This window comes from Amborella trichopoda, chromosome 8, assembly GCF_054954075.1.
Source record: "Amborella trichopoda isolate Santa Cruz 75 chromosome 8, AtrichopodaSantaCruz75HAP2 v2.0, whole genome shotgun sequence".
Classification (NCBI taxonomy): domain Eukaryota; kingdom Viridiplantae; phylum Streptophyta; class Magnoliopsida; order Amborellales; family Amborellaceae; genus Amborella; species Amborella trichopoda.
Genome location: NC_142343.1, coordinates 29414643 through 29436019, shown reverse-complemented (window position 1 = coordinate 29436019; position 21377 = coordinate 29414643). Strand labels below are relative to the sequence as shown.

At 36.2% G+C, this 21377-nt stretch overlaps 1 protein-coding gene across 9 annotated transcripts in view; it reads left to right on the top strand.

Annotated features, from left to right (window-relative positions):
- LOC18423690 (Leucine-rich repeat protein kinase family protein) overlaps positions 1 to 19437 on the top strand; it is a 41221-nt gene extending 21784 nt beyond the window's left edge. For 4 of the 9 annotated variants that reach the window (XM_088873504.1, XM_020674321.2, XM_011629169.3 and 1 more), the window contains 7 exons: positions 9328 to 9488; positions 9577 to 9818; positions 17293 to 17419; positions 17491 to 17559; positions 17644 to 17830; positions 18223 to 18358; positions 18878 to 19437. In XM_088873504.1, the coding sequence (XP_088729630.1) occupies positions 9328 to 9488; positions 9577 to 9818; positions 17293 to 17419; positions 17491 to 17559; positions 17644 to 17830; positions 18223 to 18358; positions 18878 to 19213 (1258 nt within the window). In that variant the 3' untranslated portion in view covers positions 19214 to 19437. Of the gene's footprint in view, positions 1 to 9327; positions 9489 to 9576; positions 9819 to 17292; positions 17420 to 17490; positions 17560 to 17643; positions 17831 to 18222; positions 18411 to 18877 lie in introns of all 9 variants that reach the window. The other 5 variants (XM_088873502.1, XM_020674325.2, XR_016060509.1 and 2 more) reach the window with 3 other exon arrangements.
- Positions 19438 to 21377: the final 1940 nt, after the last annotated feature.

Below are 21377 nucleotides of genomic sequence, written 5' to 3'. Positions count from 1 at the left end.
CGGTTTGTGAAGATAGTCGAGGATCATTGTTACTGGGCAGGTGGAGTGCATTAACAACCACTTATCTTGGCAGCTTGGTACCAATCCACTTTCAGATTTATTTTATTTTATTTCTATTTTAGTGCAAGAAATGTTCCTATGAATTTTATGAATGTTTTCAGAATTTTTAAAATTAATTTCAGCAATTAAAACCCTAAAAAGGGCGTTTCTGAAATCCTAGAGCTATGGAGTGGTAGAGTGGAACATTTGGGACCTTCAAATGCAGCCTACATTTGTGCCAAACCCACATGGTTGGGGCGTAGAGCCCATCAGACCCGCACCTCACACATGGAGGTGGCATGCCTCTTTTCTCTTTTCTTTATTTCTTTTATTTTTGTAAAATGTTTTTGGTTTGTAAAAAACAGTGTTCGAATTTCGGCCACCAAGCCGCCTAGGTGGTCAATCGCCTAAAACGCCTAAGCGGAACCTAGGCGGGGCACCTAGGCGGTTTGCGTCTAAGCGGCTGCCTAGGAGGGCATGGCGTCGCCTAGGTGCTACAGTCAAGTCCGCCGCCTAGGCGTCTCCTTGATGCAGGTTGCCGTTGGTTGAAACAGCCCTCGGCTATGGTAAAAATAGCAATCCCCCTCCCCGGTTAAAAAGGAGGGAAAAGGGTTTTGGAGGACATTCTAAACCCCAAAACCAAATCCGTACCATCTAGAGAGAGAAAACTCCCCAAAAACCTCTATTTTGTGATTTATCGAAAGATCGATAAATTTTTGATTTCTTCCGAAATCAAAGGCAATGCTTCGTGGTAGTTTTTGGGGCTCCTAGTGATCAATAGTGAGGACTTTTGATGATCAAATAGACGAGGTTTGGGCCGACATAGTTTTCATATTGATAGTTTTAGAGCATTATGCCATTATGATATTTTAATAAGGGTTTTGATTTTTTTTGATATAACGTATTACGTTTTAGATCAATTTTTTTTTTTTTTTAAATTTTTTTTTTATGATATATTTACATGTTTATAGTTGAAAGATTGATTTTTTTTGTGATTAATTAATTCTGGAAAAAGTTTATATAAGGATGCTACGTTATAATGTAGAACTACGGATGCCCCTCAAAAATCCATCGGAAAAGGTAGTTTTAATGTTGAAAAACCCTTTGATTGATCATTTCGACATCGAGATGTATGACTATGAAAAATAAAAAGATTTTAAGCCTAAAAAATAGTGCATTTTACAACATATTATCTACACCTTCCATTTTGAAGATTTCATATGTTTATAGATCTGCTTGATTCTAACCATTTTTGAAATTTAAAATTTTATAATTAGATATAAAAATTACATCAAAATTATATACCATGATAAAATTTGAAGGTGCACCTTACCTCTACAGCTACGGTTGCATCCGTATGCAAACTGCACCCATTGATTGTTAACTCGTTTGGACGATGAAATTGGTCATATATCGTATTCTTTTATGAATAATTGGTTCTTATTTTGTACAATGTTTAATTTTTTGATATCCTGTTAGTTTTATTTTACTTTTTTGATATTTTTACATATTTTCTAGATAGAACATTTACCGATTTGGACTTATATTTTGTGAATAGTCATAAGCTTTCGATGAAGTCGATGTTTTGTGAAAATTGGATATCTAAACCAAATCTTATGGATATTAATTAATAAATAATAATTAGATATCCAAAACTAAATCTTATGGATATAATTAATAAAAATTAATTATATTGTAACTTATATATTGAGTTCTTATGTGAATAGTCCCTACCCGTCCCTGTTCTGGGGTGCCACCTAGGCGGCTAGACCCCGAAAATGCCTTGGCGCCCCGCCTGTGCTTTTTGAATATTGGTTGGAAAATCTTTTGAAAAAGATATTATGTCCTTATTTTGTAGGAGTTGGTTATTTGAAAATATGTTTGTATATATTATTTTTCATCTTACAATTTTATGAGAAATAAAAGAAGTTTTAGAATATTGCTTTAGATTGGTCTGATCCTAGTTTTACTAGAAGTGGATATGGGTCAAAAGATTTAGAGGATAAAGGTCCCTATATTCCTCTTGAAATCATGATGCGAATTTATTTGATGGATGACTCAAATTTAATCCTCACAGATTTCCAAAAATCATATTGTTCATGACGGGCCAGTTTGATAACTGGAAGCAAGTTCAGGAACTGTAAATTGGAAGTTCTTAAGTTCTGTGAACTTAAGAAGTTCCTGGTTTCTGTGTTTGATAACCTCCCTAGGAAGGTAAGAAGTTCCTGGTTTTTGTGTTTGATAATCTCCTGGGAAGTTAAGAAGTTACTGGTTTTTGTGTTTGATAACCTCGTGGGAAGTTAAAAAAGAACTGGGTATCTATATTAGATTAGAAAACGATTGGCTTTCATCCCATTAGCAAGACTTACATTTTTCATATGTCCACCACTAACACCACATGAGAAAATTGCATTTTGGTTTCCAAACCGGCCTATAGTCCTTACTAAAAGAAATATCATGGGGGAGATATCATCTTGAAGTTTTCCAAAATTAGTGGCAGTCATGTAATTTTTATAAAGCGCATATCATTTTGAAGTTACCTAAATCAGTGGCAGTCATGTGACTTATTTTCTGTTGCTTTTTTTTGCGAAGAATAGGTGCACTTTGTTTCTTTTTTTGCAAAGAAGTATGGACAGGCATGAAGACAAACAAAATCCATAGAGAAGTGTAGTCTACCTTTGTGAGATTTGTAGTCTCTATCTGATTCTTGTAACAATTTTTTGTTTGAACGATTTTGTGTTTCCACGATTTTGTTTTTGTGTATTCACTTTTTCAATATTTTTTTTTTGACAACTTTTCTCAAAATATATAGTACTGATAAACAGTGAAATGAAAAATGCAGAATGCTTCATATCATGGGATTGGAACCAAAATGATCTTTTCAAAAAAAAAAAGAAAATGTAAAATGCAGAATAGAATGAATTCACTAATCAATGAACATTTCAAGATTGCATGCTATGTGGCCCAATACATAAACTACGAGTGAAGTTTGAGAGTCAGAAGTGCACAAAAATATGCAAGACACTTGGGGTCAAAATATTGAAACTCTATGGAGGCATTAGATGTTTTAGAAAAGGGATGTATAATATCCAATGCGCTACAGAAAACTATACTCTATTGGGGTAATCCACATTTGATTAAATTATGAGTGGTGGTGAAGAGGTAGGACCCACCATTGTGATCATATCCTGTTCTAGGGGGTTCCAGTCCCTCTTTATACCATTTATCATTTCATTGGACGAGGACCACCCCATGGAATATGCAAATGAGTAGCCATTGGATATATTATATGCTTCCATTCTAGAGATGTAATAACAAATCATAACATGTAATAACTTCAGCACTGATGCATCTGTATCAAGCAACATTCACAATTGATGCGTCCATTAAAAAAAAACTATGTACAAAACGAGCCCATTCAACAATTAACCTGTAATAGTTTAAACATACATAATTCAAAATACAAGAACTAAGAAATCAACCCATTCAAACACACATGCACAATGCAAGTAGTACGAAATCAGCCCATTCAACAATAACCTGCAATAACTTGAGCGTTACATATATTCAGTATTGATGCATCTGTATCAAGCAACATTCACAATTCATGCACCCATAAACAATAACCTGTAAGAAATCAACCCATTCAAATACACATGCACAATGCAAGCAGTAAGAAATCAGCTCCTTCAACAATATCCTGCAATAACTTGACCACTACTTATATTCAACACTGATGCATCTGTATTAAGCAACATTCACAATTCATGCACCCATAAAGAAAACCACGTACAAAACCTCATTCAACAATAACCTGTAATAGTTTAAACACACATAATTCAATCGAATGAACACAATATAAAAATTTCATATGAAATGCAGAACAATGTTTAATTACAAGTGCTAGCGACTTAGGTAGGCCTCCCACAATTGCGTCGCTATGGTATCTCGCAGATTGACGCCAAGGTCATGATCAACATGCCCTTGAGTCAATTGCGAAAAACCATCATCTCTGTCCATTACGAGTTGACTCTCAACCCTCCTTCGAAAACGCAGCTCCCTTCTGCTATTGGCGCCCCGAGTCATCATGATGTAGTTGTGCAATATTGCACATGCAATAATTACATCAACCTGTTTCGTAAAGGATATTGCATTTGATTCCTGAGTACATGAAATCTAGCCTTCCAAAGTCCAAATGTCCTTTCCACCACATTTCTAAGCGTGGAATGCCGCTTGTTGAACAACTCCTTGTGATTCTGGGGAGCTCCTGGGCCTGAAGTAAATTCGTTTAGATGGTAACGGACTCTTCGATGTGGTCTTATGAAACCACGAATAGTAGGATACCCACCATCTACAAGGTAATATTTTCCTGTGCCATGTTTATGCAATGAGTATATTGTAAGGCCAAATATTACACTAGATATATTGTACAAACCGAAGCAACGAAACATAGGAAGGAACGAAGTTACCCTCAAGCACTGCAAGCCTACTGCCTTCATTACTAATTGCATTATATGGGACTTTAGAATCTGATGTGGATCCTTCCCAACCTGCAAGTACATAACGGAAGCGCATATTGAAACCAACCGCAGCCATAACATTCTGGCTTAAAAAACCTTTTCTGTTTCGGAAACGATTATGCAATCGACTACGAACTCGAGCAGGGACATGAGTCCCCTCAATAGCTCCGACGCAATTCTATTAAGAGAAAAAAAAAATCAACATATTATATGTTAATTCTCAACGGATGTGAGAATAACAATGTGAATTACTTGACACTCGCGTACCTTGAAATATGGGTAAAATCGTATACAAACTGCACCCATTGATTGTTAACTCGTTTGGACGATGAAATTGGTCATATATTGTATTCTTTTATGAATAATTGGTTCTTATTTTGTACAATGTTTAATTTTTAATATCCTATTAGTTTTGTTTACTTTTTGATATTTTTACATATTTTCTAGATGGAAGATTTACCGATTTGGAATTATATTTTGTGAATAGTCATAAACTTTGGATGAAGTCGATGTTTTGTGAATATTGGATATCTAAAACCAAATCTTATGGATATTAATTAATAAATAATAATTAGATATCCAAAACCAAATCTTATGGATATAAATTAATAAAAATTAATTATATTATAACTTATATATTGAGTTCTTATGTGAATAGTCCCTACCCGTCCTTGTTCTAGGGTGCCAGCTAGGCGGCCAGACCCCAAAAATGCCTTGGCACCCCGCCTGTGCTTTTTGAACATTGATTAGAAAATCTTTTGAAAAAGATATTATGTCCTTATTTTGTAGGAGTTGGTTATTTGAAAATATGTTTGTATATGACCAAATATTTTATTTTTTAATCTTACAATTTTATGAGAAATAAAAGAAGTTTTAGAAGATTTCTTTAGATTGGTTTTATCCTAGTTTTACTAGAAGTGGATATGGGTCAAAAGATTTAGAGAATAAAGGTTCCTATATTCCTCCTGAAATCATGATGCGAATTTATTTGATGGATGACTCAGATTTAATCCTCACAGATTTCCCAAAATCCTATTGTTCATGACAAGTCACAATTTTGGGAAGGCATACCTAAGGCCCTTGAGGCCTATATAACGAGGGGACCCCCCTTCATTCTCTACACACAATTCCTAGCCCCTCTCTCTCTCTTTCTCTTCCTTCTCTTTGTCCTTTCCCCACACTCTCACTGTTTTCTCTTGTCTCTGTCTAAATCCGGTGGCATGCACCACTTTAGAAACCTAAGGGATGGTATGCACCACCTAGGGCTCATAGAGGTAAGCATGCCCAACCTTGGAAAACAAGAAGGACAAGAAAAGGGAGGTGCCTTGTGGCATGTGCTAAGAGTTCTAAAAGGTTTTAGAAAACCCTAGATCTAGCCTATTCTTTCAAAACCCTAGATTTATGAGGCATTGCCTAAGAAAGCTTCCTAACTCAGTAAATTCAGCAAGGCCATTAGGATTAGAGTGCGCCTTATGTCAGGAAATCGGGTGTGGCATATACTAAGTCCTATGGGGTTGACCCTAGGCATATTCAAGTTAGTCTTCCTGGCTGTTTGGTTTTGTTTTTTAATCATTCTTTTCTTGTTTATTTCCAGGGACTAATTGTACTATAATTTATAGTCAAAGCTTGTTTTTCAATCATGAATCGTGTCTTTTATATTTGGCAGTAAAAGGAAATATCCTAGGTTGTATTTAGGGTTTCGTTTATTATTTTGCAACAGTGTTTTGTGATACTTGTAAGTGGAGTTCTGATTCATTAATAACAAAAAACAGAAGAGAACTTATATATATATATATATATATATATATATATATATATATATATATATATATATATATATATATATATATATATATATATATATATCTCCCTTGAATTCCACACAATCACTTCTTTCATTGGTATTGGAGCTGTGATATGTTACTGCCATATTCTAGGAGTTTTATTTCATTCTTGAATCAAAAAAGAAGGTAACGAAAAGTTTTATGATTGGACTTATTAAATCTGAAAAATTCGACGGGAAGAATTATGGGAGTCGGAAAAGAAAATTGGTTATATCCTCTTTACTAAGAGGCCCCCACCTACGCCAAAAGGAGTTTTTTATGAAATACATTCTATAAGGGATGTTAATGGTCAGTGGGAGTGCAAAAATACCTTGGCTATGCATCTTATGGCCATGGATGACATTCATGCCCTCGAGTACGAGCCCGGGAGACTGCAAAAGAAATCCATAAGAAGCTCGAGGTTGATCATGCTACTCCTTTCCTCACTAGAAGACCCATGGCAATGAAGCAGTACTTAGACCTAAAGATGGAGGGAGGAAAGCTGGTCGAGCACATTCAAACTTTTAGAGCCCTGATCCAAGAACTCAAGGCTGCCCAAATAAAGGCAGATAAAAACATGCAAGTGTACCACCTGCTAAATTTCATGCCAAGCTCGTGGAAAGCTTTCATCTCAGCCCTCACTGCACAAGAGAGCAGACGGAAGCTGGACGAGATCATCACCAAGCTAAAAAACGAACAAGAAAGAAGAATAATTCATGATACTCCAGCTGTTAATGAATCTATGAACCTGGTAAATTTGCAATCGAACTTTAGTTCATTTAAGAAAAGAACGGCAAGGGCAAGAATAAGAATAATGAGAATTGAAAGGGGAATAACGGGCCTAAAAAAAAGAGGGACTTGAAGAATACCCATTGTTATAACTATAAAAGGTTTGGGTACATTGGAAATTACTGCACAACACCCAAGAATGTGAATCCCAAGGGCGATAGGGAACATGCTTGTGTGGTCTTTGAGACCATGCTACCTGACCTAAGGGAGGATCGTTGTGTTTTGACTCAGTGTCCACTGCCCATTTGTCTAACATCAAGGATGGCTTCGGAATTTCAAGCTTGTTACCCATGGGGGATCAATATATCTTCATTGGTGGAAATCAGAATACTGAGATTTTGGATATTGGGAGATTATGTCGTTCACTTCAGAAAATGGCAAGAGCATGGTCCTAAAGGAAACTCTTTATGCTCCAGACATAAGAAAGAGTTTGGTTTTTGTCTCAAGATTGGCTAAGGTAGGATACTCGGCTATTTTTACTGGTAATAAGGTGAAGGTATAATCAGGGAAAGAATTAGTCATGAATGGTCTTCTTGTAGACAATGGTTTTTTCAGTTGCAATAAAGAATTCTATTTCTTCTATCTTATGTTATAATGATGGTGATGATGCCTTCATATGGCATATGAGATTGGGGTACAAAGATCATAAGAGAATGGACAAATTATAGAGAGAAGAACTATTGAAAAAGCTAAATAGAGACTTAAGTAGAGTTTGTGAATCATGTGTTTAAGGAAAAACTGGTCAAGAAATCCTTTGTGAAAGCTCATAGAGTTACTGGCATTTTAGAAGATTTCCTGGTGATATTTGTGGACTTATGAATGTGGCCATTTAGGGCCACAGCCGGTACTTTATCTCTTTCCTTGATGAATACTTCCATTTTGGCCATTTATACCTATTGTTGGAAAAGTCAGAAGCCCAAGACCGTTCCAAAGAATACAAAGCCAAGGAAGAAACCCAAACAAACCTTAAAATTAAAGTGCTTAGAACTCATAAGCGTGGAGAATATTCCTCACGGTTATTTAAATAGTTTTATATAGAGCATGGTATCATTTACCAATATACCATGCCGTATACTTGATAAAATGGGGTACTGGAGAGACGGAATAGGACCTTGGTGGAAATATTAAGGAGCATAATGAGACATGCTAAACTCTCCCTAGATTTCTTGGAGGAAGCAGTTTTGACAGTCAATGACATTCTTAACCGGACTCCTACAAAGGCTGTCCCACTAACTCATGAGATTTTTACTAGTCGTGTGTCGTTCCTTTACCACCTAAGAGTGTGGAGATGCTCTGCCCGTCCTAATAAACATGGAGGAGGCGCACCTATAGTTACCCACATTGTGTACCAAGGAATTGCAATTTCGCATTTCTGGTTGGGAATCATGATTTTGCGTTTCCCATGATGAATTGTGATTCTCGGAAGATAGGAATCACTGTTCCAGTTTTCTGAATCTCAATCCAATGGGTATCTATGCACAAAACAAGGGAAATTTATCAAATTATGCATAAGAGATGAACAATTTAACATTTTTTCCATATCTTTTCATTCAATTTCAAAATACCCATAAAAAAACATGGCGTTAAGTTGGAATAGTTGCAAATGGGAAAGATGTTAAATGATTAATCTATAATGGGTACTTTGATAAATTTTCCATTAAAAAAAAAAAAAAACTTGTAACCAACCCTAGGGCTTAGATCGAAATCCCTAGGAACTAGGTTAGAGAAGAAAAGCAAGTGGGAAGAAAACCAACAGGGAAGAAATTTTAGGGTAGAAAAGAAAAGCAAGAGGAAGAAAGAATCATCGCTCTGATACCATGTTAGAGAAGGGAGAGAGAGATGAAAAGACAAGAGGGGGAGTAAGAGAGTGACTTGAGAGTCCAAAATAGATCTCAAGCACCTCTAAAATCTCTTTTATATTAATAAAATTAGAGAAATGGCAAAATGGCCTATACAAACTGGGAATAGGACATATAAGTCCTATTAACTTAAATAAAAAAGAAATAAAGATAAAAAAAGGAATTTTAACAATACTTAATAGAAATACATACCTCTGAAATGACACATTTGTCTATTTTTCTTTCACTGCTGAACATCTAATCTTTGAAGAGGACGTGGTAGTTGATGTAATCTTGCAATTGTTTTGTTTCATGCAGCTATGCCGGAAATATTAATCTTCGTCCAGAAGGGAAAGGTCCAAACCACACTAATATTATAGTCATCTCTATATTGGGGGGTTCTCTGCTCCTCATTATTGTTATAATTACTTGTTGTTTCTTCTTTGTTCGGAGGAAAAAACATCAAGACAATGAGAAAGGTCTGTATGTGGTTACTGCATGATTTTCTCATGCTCTCGAGACAAATTATGTTGTCAATCTGATGCACTGTGGTATTCTCTTATTCAGATGATGCTTCTGGCCTACAGCCTCCAAGAAAAACAACCTCATCGCAGAGTGAAGGGCCGGCTGAAACAGCACACTTCTTTACTTATGAAGAAATTGAAGATGCCACTGGGAAATTTCAAAAGAGAATAGGTTCTGGAGGTTTTGGAACTGTATACTATGGAAGGCTGAATGATGGCAAGGAAATAGCAGTCAAAGTTCTATCTAGCAATTCCTACCAGGGGAAAAAGGAGTTTTCTAATGAGGTATCCTCTGGTTTTATGGCCTGATAACTTGAATTTGGTTGGTAAATCAATGCATTTTTTTTTTTTTTTTTTTTTTTTGTAGTACTTGAAATTTGTGGATTTAATTTCTGCTACCAAATTTCTTCAGATGCTATCACCTTCATGTTCAAAGGAGTGCTAATGCTTCATTTGATTTATTACTCAAGGCATTAGTTAAATTGCTTGATTTCTATTGTTCTAGGACCTGCTTTGCTAGTAAGATCATATATAACTGTGGCCTCTTTTGAGATGTGGCTTCTGCTAACTGGAACTGTGGTATTATTGTTCTCTGTTTGACTTGGCATGATAGGTTTTCAGATTCTCTTAGATATGAAATTGAATATTGTCCTCATGTTGTTGGTCGGCGTTGTATTGTCAAATGGCATATTTTGAAATTTTGTAAATCTTTTGTAACAATTCTAAGGACTTCCCATCTTAGTGGCAATATAGGTAAAAAAGTAGCGAGATGTATGGGTTTTGGATTACACATATATGTTGCTTCCAGCTAGGAAATTGCACTTCAAAAATCAATAACCTTGTTTCATATTCTTAAAGTCATAAGTCATACTTAGATTGAAGGAACACATTCCTTTTTTATATATAAAAAAAAGTTGATCATGTTCACAGGTTCATGGATGTAAATACCAAAATAACCTTATATTTAAGTATAAAACAAATAATTGCCAAACATGATAGCATCAATATTTAGCCAATCAGAGAAGATGATAAGAAATCTTCATTGAAAAAGGAAAATAGATTTCGAAAAAGACATGGATGCCAAAAGTTAGAGGCAGACTAGTATCAAACACCATATGTTTCCCAAGTTCGCGAAAATAATAATTAAAATTGACATGCACAAGACCGGATGAGGTTTACTTACCTTTTAATGAATCCGATCTCCCCTTTTCATGCCGTTTGCTTCCTTTTGCAGGTCGTGAGTTTGATGATGCCTTCTTAGGTTACTGTCTTTTTATTACTAGAACTATGGATAATCCTGAGCTTCGAGGGATGGCCTGAGATTTTTTGCTTTTACTGGAAGAGGAATTTGTTGCTAGCTTTTCCTGGAACGAGTAGGAGAGAGAGAGAGAGAGAGAGAGAGAGAGAGAGAGAGAGAGAGAGAGATGTATAGGCTCTTTTTAAGGATAGAGAAATATATAAAAGGTTTTGGGAGGTACATGCAACCAACAATCTCTCTCTACATCCACCTTTCTATAGAGAATCCCACTCCCTTAACTCCTTCCTCTTGTGGTTACCCCAATCTATTTGGAAGTCAGTCCTATTACCCATATTGAATTAGCTTTCTCAAGATTGGATAAGTTTTCAACCAACTCTATCCAAAAAGGTTTTCTCTTTCCTCCACCACAAACAAACGAAGTAATTTCCTTGGAGGTCCACCCACCCACAAGGGGCGAACCATCCAAATCCAATAACTACGGATAAGAAAAATTAAATAAAGCAATGAGGCCATCCTTGGAACATGGTGGTGGAGGCTTGGTAAGAGCTCAAGTCAATTGTGGGAAACTGGCCCAGCAAAGAAGTATGGCATTGATGACTTGGGATGATATGTAAAGGCCGTAATTAATGGGGGAAGATCATCCAATGTATGGAATGGAGTAGACCAAATTTGACAATGATTCATCAGATCCAAGTGGTTTTGGCATGACACATGACTGTGACCATGCCCATTAAAGGACGATATCGGGATTTGTATGCCTTTGGCCACAAACCAATTGGTCATGGTGAAACAATCGGTTGAAGGCTCAGTTTGCCATGCAGTATGGGGCCTAGTTTTAGATGTGCAGTAAAGGAGGATAAAATTGAATGTCTAGTTGAACTATATGTAGAAGCAGAAAGCATTTTTAACTTGGCGAGAAAGGAAGATAGGATATTGTGGTCTTTGGGAGTTCTTGGTGAAGTCATTTTATCAAGATTTAACTTGGATCCCAGGGAAGAATTCACCTGCTAGTGAGGTTCATATTATGTTTGGGGCTCCCAAAACTCTTCCTTTGGTTGGTATGGAAAGTGTCCTCACACTGGACAATCTGAGAAGTAGAGGCATTATCATCCCACCATCTGCATTATAATGGTTGTTACAGCTTTTTCCAAGTAGGTGTTGGATGTGTTTTTGGTCACCATACAGACTAAATACATTTTAACAGTCGCTTGATAGATTGAAGGCGTGCTTATAAGGTGAGGTCTTTGACGAATGCTCGATAGCGGTCTTAACAGACGGTGGATAAGATATAAGCATGGTTCTTGATGATACCTGCCAAGATATGCCCTTGATATGATATGAAGGTGTGATATTCCTTTGACATGATATGCTTAGAACTCATCATATGAAGGCCCCAATATGCCTTCAGAGTCCTGCCTTGTCAGTCAACGCCTATATGTTCTGACTTACGACCGATAATGATATGATACCGATGACTCATTAGTCAAGCATGTTCATCTTTTGACTTACGGTTGATGATAGAAGATATTAAGACCATCCAATTGTGAGGCAGGTTCTAGGATACATGTATACATCTACGGCCCCAATATGCCTCTCCATGTGATATGTGGAGGAACTTGATGCAGTTTGATACATTCTTGATTTAGTCATCAGTTACACATGTGCATCGTGACTTACGGTCTATGATAAAATACTATAAAGACGTTTCAGTTTGAGACGAAACTCTGGGATACATATACTCCCATGGCCCATATATACCTCTCCACTGAAAATTGGAGGAGTTTTGATGAGATGTAATATGTCTCTTTTAATCCATCGTCAATTAAGGAGATAAGGCTTAACCGACGGGGAACAAGGATACATCGTCATATGATATGATAATGACGTGAATCCTTAAAGATGCATATACCATGAGGCTTGATATTCCTCTATGTCCGAGAATTATATAAATTGGGCATAATTCGGAATTGGCTTAGCCTAGTGTCTATATCCACCGTCAGTCTAGATATGCCTTGACCGACGCCCCAAAACTTTATGTTTTGAGATTGAGTCATGACTTTCAGGGGACCATATCATTTGGAGGTGGTTTAACCTATCACCCGACAGTTAAAGCCTTAAATGTTTTATACTCCGTATGTTACAGTCAGGATAACCCCCGGTCACCAAAATTGAGATTTCTCTCTTGATATGAGGAATTTTCTCATGGGACCAGGACTATTGGGTTCCTAACTCAATGCCCAATCACCCTTCAAAGGTGCAACATTGATTTATTCATACATTGGAAGCAGTTGCATCCACAATTCCTGGTTTTGCTGATGCAATTTCCAGCAGAAACACAACAACTTGAACGGACGAGATCTCTCTCATCTGTGATCCATTTTAAGCGATACTTGAACCACTGTGTTCGTCTTTGAGTCCTCTCCAAATTTCATGTTCAAAGGATTTGTCCTTAAGAAGCGGTTGCATCCACAATATACCGGTAATATACTGTTCTTGCTGACGCAATTTCCAGCAGAAATACAATAGCTTTGATAGATGAGATCTCTCTCATATGTGATCCATTTAGAGCGAGATTTGAACCATTGTGTCTGTCTCTGAGTCCTCTTTCATCTCTCCAAGTTTCATGATCAATGGATCTACCATCTGAAAGCGGTTGAAGAATTACAAACACATGTCGTAGTTGTGCTTCGGAAGCTTAACCGACGCTCGATAAAGAATAACAAAATCCTTGCTTTTTCTCATGCGGTGTCTTTACTGGATCTGGGATTTGTGAATTCAAAATTAAATATTATGAAGATAAGCATTGACTAAAATATGTGATTATCATTAAAGGACATCTGTGCATGCACATAAATCCATCTGAATCTCGTGGTTATCCGGTTAAGTCTTGTGATAGATAAGGACTAAAGGCTTCATGATTATCAGTTGACAAATCTATATAAACCTCATTCCTTGATGAAGATAGGGTTTTGATTCATTTGGATTGAGAGGATTGAATCAACATGATAGTGTGTTAGAGAAAGAGATAGAGGGCGACTGAATTTACAGTGCATTAAGAGGCAGTGGCATATATGACCGTTCTCTGATTTGCATCTGAGAGAGAGAGAGAGAGAGAGAGAGAGAGAGAGAGAGAGATATTATAGTTTTTCAAATCCACTTGAAGCCCGATCTCGAAGAGCAGCTGATCATACGACAATAATCCTGCATTTAAGTTCAGGTATATGGGCCCATATTCCCATGGTATTGTTTTCATTTATGTAGGACTTAGAATCGAATGTATAGGTTTCAGGGCCCGAATCAAAGATATTCTGTCTAATTTAGGCTGATGTAAATTGTAACAAGGGATTAGACCTTTGGAACTTGTCTGTTCCCAATCTATGATATAAAAACCTGTGTTTCTATGATATGGAATGCATGGACGAATTTGGCCCCGAATGTGTTGTCATCTGGTTATTCATTTGATGTTGCTTTAAACATCTTAATTGATTAGTTTGACATCACATTTTCGGAGCGTCCAGTAGGCTGAGATATTTTTGTGCTTTTACTCTTATTTTGCTAGCCCCACTCAATTGGGGTGGTGCTCATGTCAGTAGCAGGAATGCCTGCACAATGGCATTCCCTACCCATGCCTAAAAGAGGTGTCGTACTTTAAGAATGGTAGTTTTGATTGCCTTGGCCATCTGGAACGAAAGGAACCGCCTGAGGTTTAGTAACAAAGCAAATAAAATCTAGTGGCTACAAGGAATGATTAAGGCCACACAAGCTTGGGCCAATGTTACAAAAGAATTCTCAGGGGTTTCCACATCAGACTTTGAGACTCGGTTATTAGAAATGACAAGAGGCTCATTGCCGAGAGAACCAAAATCAAAGGTCTGGGAGCTACTACCTGATGGAGCAGTTAAACTCAACTTTGATATTCAAGGGGAACCTAAGAGGAGCTGGGTCATGTTTAAGGCACACTTTGCACCTCGTAGACTCGCAACGGCGCATGCACAGGTGTGTATCTGGTTTGCAGTCTACAAACAATTTATTTCGGCCAAAAATTTTGAATGCAGTAAGCCATGAGATGCAGTTTGGCATATATAAGTGCAAGGAGCTGATAGCGTTGTTTCGACCACAGAAGAGTAACAACCTGTTTGGATAAGTATGTTCTACTGTAGGAGTATAAGGTGCTGTCTGATGCACAATTTACTACAGATAAGGCAGTTTTAACTGTAGATGTTAGTCTCATGTGCAACAGTTCATTTTTTTGGAACTGAAAGTTGGAAAAAGGACTGCTGACTGTTGGCTATCTTTCTCATGAACTGATATGACTGTTAACAGTCGAGGTATGATTCTTCAGAAACAGCAGAAAGGAACAATTGCATTCCAATATCAAAAGGGCATTCACTCTCTATAGAAACAACTTGTACCTCACATTCACATTCACTGTGTTTTCTTTTTTACACAGTTTTTACAACAGTCTCTTTCTTCCTCATTTTCGCTGTCTAAAACACTGGCAACTCTGGTGCAGTGAGATCTTCTTATTCTTGTACATTTGAATGACCAAGATAAGTTTTAGGTTCTATTTCGTTGTATCCTGGGGATGAATTTTCCTGGAGAACCTGCAGACTAATTTTTTCTTAGGGGGCATATATTGTCTTGTGATAGCCTCTTTTATGCGTCAGAAAACAGGGAAATCATTCTGTTGTTAATGCTTTTTAAATCCTTCCGCCATTTCAATTGGCAAATTTACTGTACACATCGACCCCATTTCACCCACGCCCAAATTATCCAACGTATAACTAATATCTTAATTAAAATAGTGACTAACGTAGCATCAAATGAATGTCAATTTGGATATTTTGATAATTCTAATGAGACTAAATATAAAACAAATTTCCCTTACATACCAGTAAATTTGTAGAAAAGATTAAATCCTCCTATCAAAATAGGAAATATTCAGAAATAGGTAAATAAATATAAAATAACATATTTGTGCAGTGAAGAAATCTCCTTTCAGGAGAGGCATTTAATATGCAAAACATGGGATATTTGCATGCGAGGATGAAACAACACATCCAGGAATGGTTCAAAATAATAGTCTGTCTTTAAAAATCAATACTATATTTCAATGTTTTAAAACAACAACTTGCCCTGGGACTAGCTAGGTGCCTGAGATGAATTGAATTACCCGGTCCTAAGTAGACATTGTGAGTCTTCTCTAATAAAATCGGAAATTTTTAATAATATTCACTGTTCCTTATAAGACTTGTTTTGAAACCTAATCAGATGTACTCAGGTAAACTCAGATGACTCTTTAAAACTTGGCTAGTTTCTTCATTTTATTCAACAGGGCAAGTTGGGGATTTTTTAACTTGGGATCCTCATGAGCCCAGTGGGGTCATATGAGTCCAAAGTTTTTGAAGTGAGCTTTCAACAATGAATGTCATCACTTAACTCAATGTGTCAGCCCTTCATCACCTTCCCTTCATTACCTTCTTAGTTTGGTGACCCATTGCACATCAGAACAGGAATACCGCCATATGACCTCTTGTAAGATCCATTTTCAAGTGGATCTTTACACCACTGACGGTTGTTGGATTTGTAGTAAACAGTATTGGATATCATTTCATTGTACAAGACATTAGCAGATTATCAAAAGTAAAGTCAACATCTCTTTAAGTTATAAATTTACTAAATATTCTGTGGAATATGTATAGAGGGGTCCTTGTACATCAGTTTTAAGGTATCTTCATATTTAGGTGTTTTGTTTGTTGCTGTGTAAATATCAATAGCAATATCCCAGCATCATAATTTTCACATTCACTTGTTAATTTGGATTTCCATATTGAAATATCATTTGATGGCCCCCCATCATATGTTGCTTAAGTTTGTGATATTTCACTGTTATCATTGAATATATTTGTCAACCAAATCCATTGAAATCCGGCAATTATGGATGCCTGCTCCTTTATGCTCTGGCTATTGATATGATGGTTGAAGTGGTTGTGAAACCAGCTTTGTATTCTCTTCTCCTCCACTTTTGTTGACTGAGCTAAATCCTTGGTTTATGTATTTTATTGCCTAAGCTATTATGTTTATTTTCTGTAATATTGGTCTCCGAGAGTGGAGCTGTTTTGAGGGAAGATACTATGTACTGCATTTTGCAGTTGAGATGTTCGTGAACATCAAGGTGTTTAATTAGTTCTAGTCACTCATCATCATAGCCTTTTCCCAATTAATTGGTGTCGGCTCATTAGTTCTAGTCTTCTTGAAAATCCAGCCGACTAAGATGCCCCAAACTTACGACGCATCCAGTTTATCTTTTCATGGGGTGTTCATTCAGTGTGATCACTAATATTTTGATTCAACCAATAGAAGCATTAAACCTATCTTTACTTCATGATCTTAGTTTTCTAGTTTTTTTTTTTTAATTTTAAACCACTGCTCGAGTCAAAAGATGTTCTTTTTCCTTACCGGGCTCATCTAAAGACTAGTGGTTCGCACGCTTCCATTCAGGTATCTTTGCTTTCAAGAATACATCACAGAAATCTTGTGGCATTCCTTGGGTACTGTCAGGAAGAAGGGAAAAGCATCCTTGTATATGAGTATATGCACAATGGAACCCTAAAGGAGCATCTTTATGGTAAGTAATTGTTATCTCTAACTGTTGGGTGCCTTTTATTGTACCATAATACTATCGACAAACTGTTCCAGGGCCTTTGACTCAAGAGAGAGCTATTGATTGGATTAAGCGACTTGAAATTGCTGAGGATGCAGCTAAAGGTCAGTTCTCATAGTCTTAGAATTTGAGTATTTCACTTGGTCATTCGCTTTCTATTAGTAGTGATTCTTGGAATCTTATATCAGCAATCGAGTACCTTCATACTGGTTGTATCCCAAGCATCATCCATAGGGATCTTAAAAGCAGTAATATACTTCTTGACAAGCACATGAGAGCCAAGGTTTCGGACTTTGGCCTTTCAAAACTTGCTGTGGATGCATCTTCGCATGTTTCGAGCATGGTTCGAGGGACTGTTGGCTACTTGGATCCTGAGTAAATCTTTTCTTATCAGCTTATATAAAATAAACATGCCTTTTGACTAATTTTTTATCACTTTTGCTGGTACAGCTGAGATTCTTCTCAATTCACGACCCAATTATTGGTTAGGCTATCTAAAAGGAGAAATATTATATTATTTTAAATTATTTAGATATTCGAGCCAGCTTTTAACTGCCTCATGTATTTCCTTCACATTCCTTTTTATGCCACTAAGATGGACTTATATAGTGAAAAATACTTATTTCTACTTTCGGTTCTTCTTTTTCTCTCTCCTGGTTGAATCAAATCAAATTCTTACTCTCCAACAACAACAAACTGTTGGCTCCTAATTCTGTTTTTTTTTGTGAAGTTACCTGTTTTGCCTCCTAATTCTTGTTACCGGACAGGTATTACATCTCTCAACAATTAACAGAGAAGAGTGATGTCTACAGTTTTGGTGTCATTCTTCTGGAACTTATCTCAGGTCAGGAAGCGATATCCAACGAAAGCTTTGGAGTTCACTGCCGCAATATTGTCCAATGGGTCAGTGCAAAAAATATGCAGTTCCTTTACTACATTGCTTGTATAAGTTCAGGTGAGGTATAATTCTATCCAATGAATTATGGTATGCAAGACTCCATGGCTGCCACATCTACTCTCCATTCCCAATGATTAACATTGGAGATCAAATGGAGTGGGCCCAGACATTCGTCCACACCCAGTTACATGCACCATCTGTCGATTGGAATGGAGGGTAGATGTGGCTTCGAGTATCAGATACCATAGTCATTGCGTACTTTCCAAAAAAGTAAAATATATCCAAAGGACTGGTTTAACGAAGTCAACAGTAGTCATCTCCATCCAATAAAATCAAGAAAGGTGATAGAGAGAGAGCCAGATCCAAAGAACAGGACCTGACCCCAAAAACACAACTCTCTTCATTCACCATCTATCATTTCATTGGATGATGATGACCGCAATGAACTTATCTAAACCATAGGCCGTCGGATTATATTATATTTATGAAAATTTTATCTGGGAGATCCTGTTATCTATATGCAGGCACGTTTTCGCATTGATAATGGAGATATCCAAAGTATTATTGATACATCTCTCCAAGGCAATTTAAATGTGCAATCTGTGTGGAAGATTGCTGAGAAAGCAATGCAGTGTGTGCAACCTCATGGCAGGGATAGGCCTCCTATATCTGAAGTTCTTAAAGAGATCCAAGATGCCATTTCTATAGAGAGAGGATCCGAATCAGAAGATAGTTCTGAAGGAGTCTCTAGAGATTCAAGGCATTCTTCGCTTAACTTGGCAACCAATGATCCTGGGGTTTCGGACACTTTTGTTTCGTCTTTTGATGATGATCCAATCGTTTTACCTACAGCTCGTTAGTCAATTGATTTGTCACCCATATTTCCACAAAAATGAGTTGTTTGCACAGTTCTGGCTAAGAGTTGTGGAAGCAGTGATGCAGCAGAGATGCCTTCTTACTTCTGCCACATTTTTTTGTGTGTAGAAACGGGTTGAAATGTTTTGAGAAAGCTGTTTAAAATGAGTCAAACTGCTTATCTAATCTAAATATTCTTCGAAAATTAAAGAATTAAGTTATTTGGAAATGAACAGTGTGAAGTCCAATCCTTTGGTTTTTTTTACAATGCCTTGGAGGCTTAGATGTTGGGGATTGGGAAGGGTAGAACATGGTATGTGAACCCGCGTTGCAACCTTAGGGGTTTTAAGACTAGCGGATGGATGACAGGTTGGGTCGGGGTCCGGGTCCATTTGACTTGGATTGATTTGGGTCTACCCAGGTTCGCGCTACCCTAGACCCAAATCGGTTGGATTGGGTCTGGTCATGGTCTACATTTCGCGACTCTATCTCATATATATATATATATATATATATAGATATATATGAGAAATGATCTTATAGGATCTTCTCCCACCTATGTGTGTAGGACCTCAAAGGATCACCATTATATTTGGTAGGGATTTATAGAAAAGTCAAGTTTCACACCGATAATTTTTCTAGAGATCCATGTCAACTTTAATGGTGATCTTTTGGGGTTCTACACACATGAGCGGGGAAGGATCCTATATGATCATTACTGTATATATATATATGTATATATATAGGAATATTCTAAATTTTACAACCTTACAAATTAGAAAGGTTCAGGATAGGTAGAGTTGTGAAGGGTGGATTTATTAATTTTGTTGTCTATTTTTTTTAAAAAAGTTACTTATGTGGGGTAGATTTGTAAATATTATTACAAGGTAAAGGGTATTTTTGTCATCTCCATAAAAAGTAAAATTGAAATTTTAACTAAAGGACAAGGGGCAAATAAAGTTTTAAGATACTATCTTTCAAAATGTCAATGTATTTTTGCGAAAATTTCAAATTTGTTTTTGCTTAATGTTAAGGTTATCTATTTAAATAATTTTTTAATAAAAAACTAATACTTGTTTTGATAAATACACCTGTCACAATTTTTTTTAACTTGAACTTTTGTATTTTGAAGGTTGTTAATTCTGGACAAACTCATATATATATATATATATATATATATATATATATATATATATATATATATATATATATATATATTTATTTATTTATTTATTTATTTATGCTAATAAAGTTTGGGCAGATGGGCAGATCCCTTGGGGCTCGTTTGGTTTTTTGGAAAAGGTCACGATTGTATATATATATATATATATATATATATATATATATATATATATATATATTTATTTATTTATTTATTTATTTATGCTAATAAAGTTTGGGCAGATCCCTTGGGGCTCGTTTGGTTTTTTGGAAAAGGTCGCGACAATCGTGTTGGATTCGTTTAGAATTGACATTTCTATTGGAATTAAGATTTATGTGGGATTCCTGAATTCTCATTTTAAACCTGAATTTTGGAATTCTCAATTCCACCAAAATAGATGGAATTCACATTTTATGGAAACGATCCATTTTTTCATGGACCCATCACTGCTCTCCAGTAAGTTATATTGATTAATTTTTTTGAGGCCCGTAGGCTTCTTCAACCCTAACGACTGAGGATCTTTCATGTGTGAATGAAAACGAACCCTAGTGGCACTGATAGCCCCATATGTTGTTGAAGAACGAAAACATATTAACATTTTAGAAAGGAAAATTATATCAAATTTGAGAAAGATAAAACATATTTAAATTTTAGAGCGAAATTATATTAAATTTTAGAAAGGGAAAGTGCATGAAAGTTTTTAGAGAGAGAAAATGCATGAAATATTTTAGAGAGAAACTATCTCAAATTTTTAGAAAGAGAAACTATCTCAAATTTAAAATTTTAGAAAGAGCATCTTAAAATTTTACGGAGACAAACTATCTCAAATCTTAAGTTTTAGAAAGGCAGTATCTTAAAATTTTAGAGATAGAAATTATACTAAATTTTAGATGGAGAAACTATTTAAAATTTTTTAGAGAGAAATATCTCAAAACTTTTAGAGAGAGAAACTATATCAAATTTTAAGTTTTAGAGAGGGAATTTATTAAAATTTTAAATATACAAAC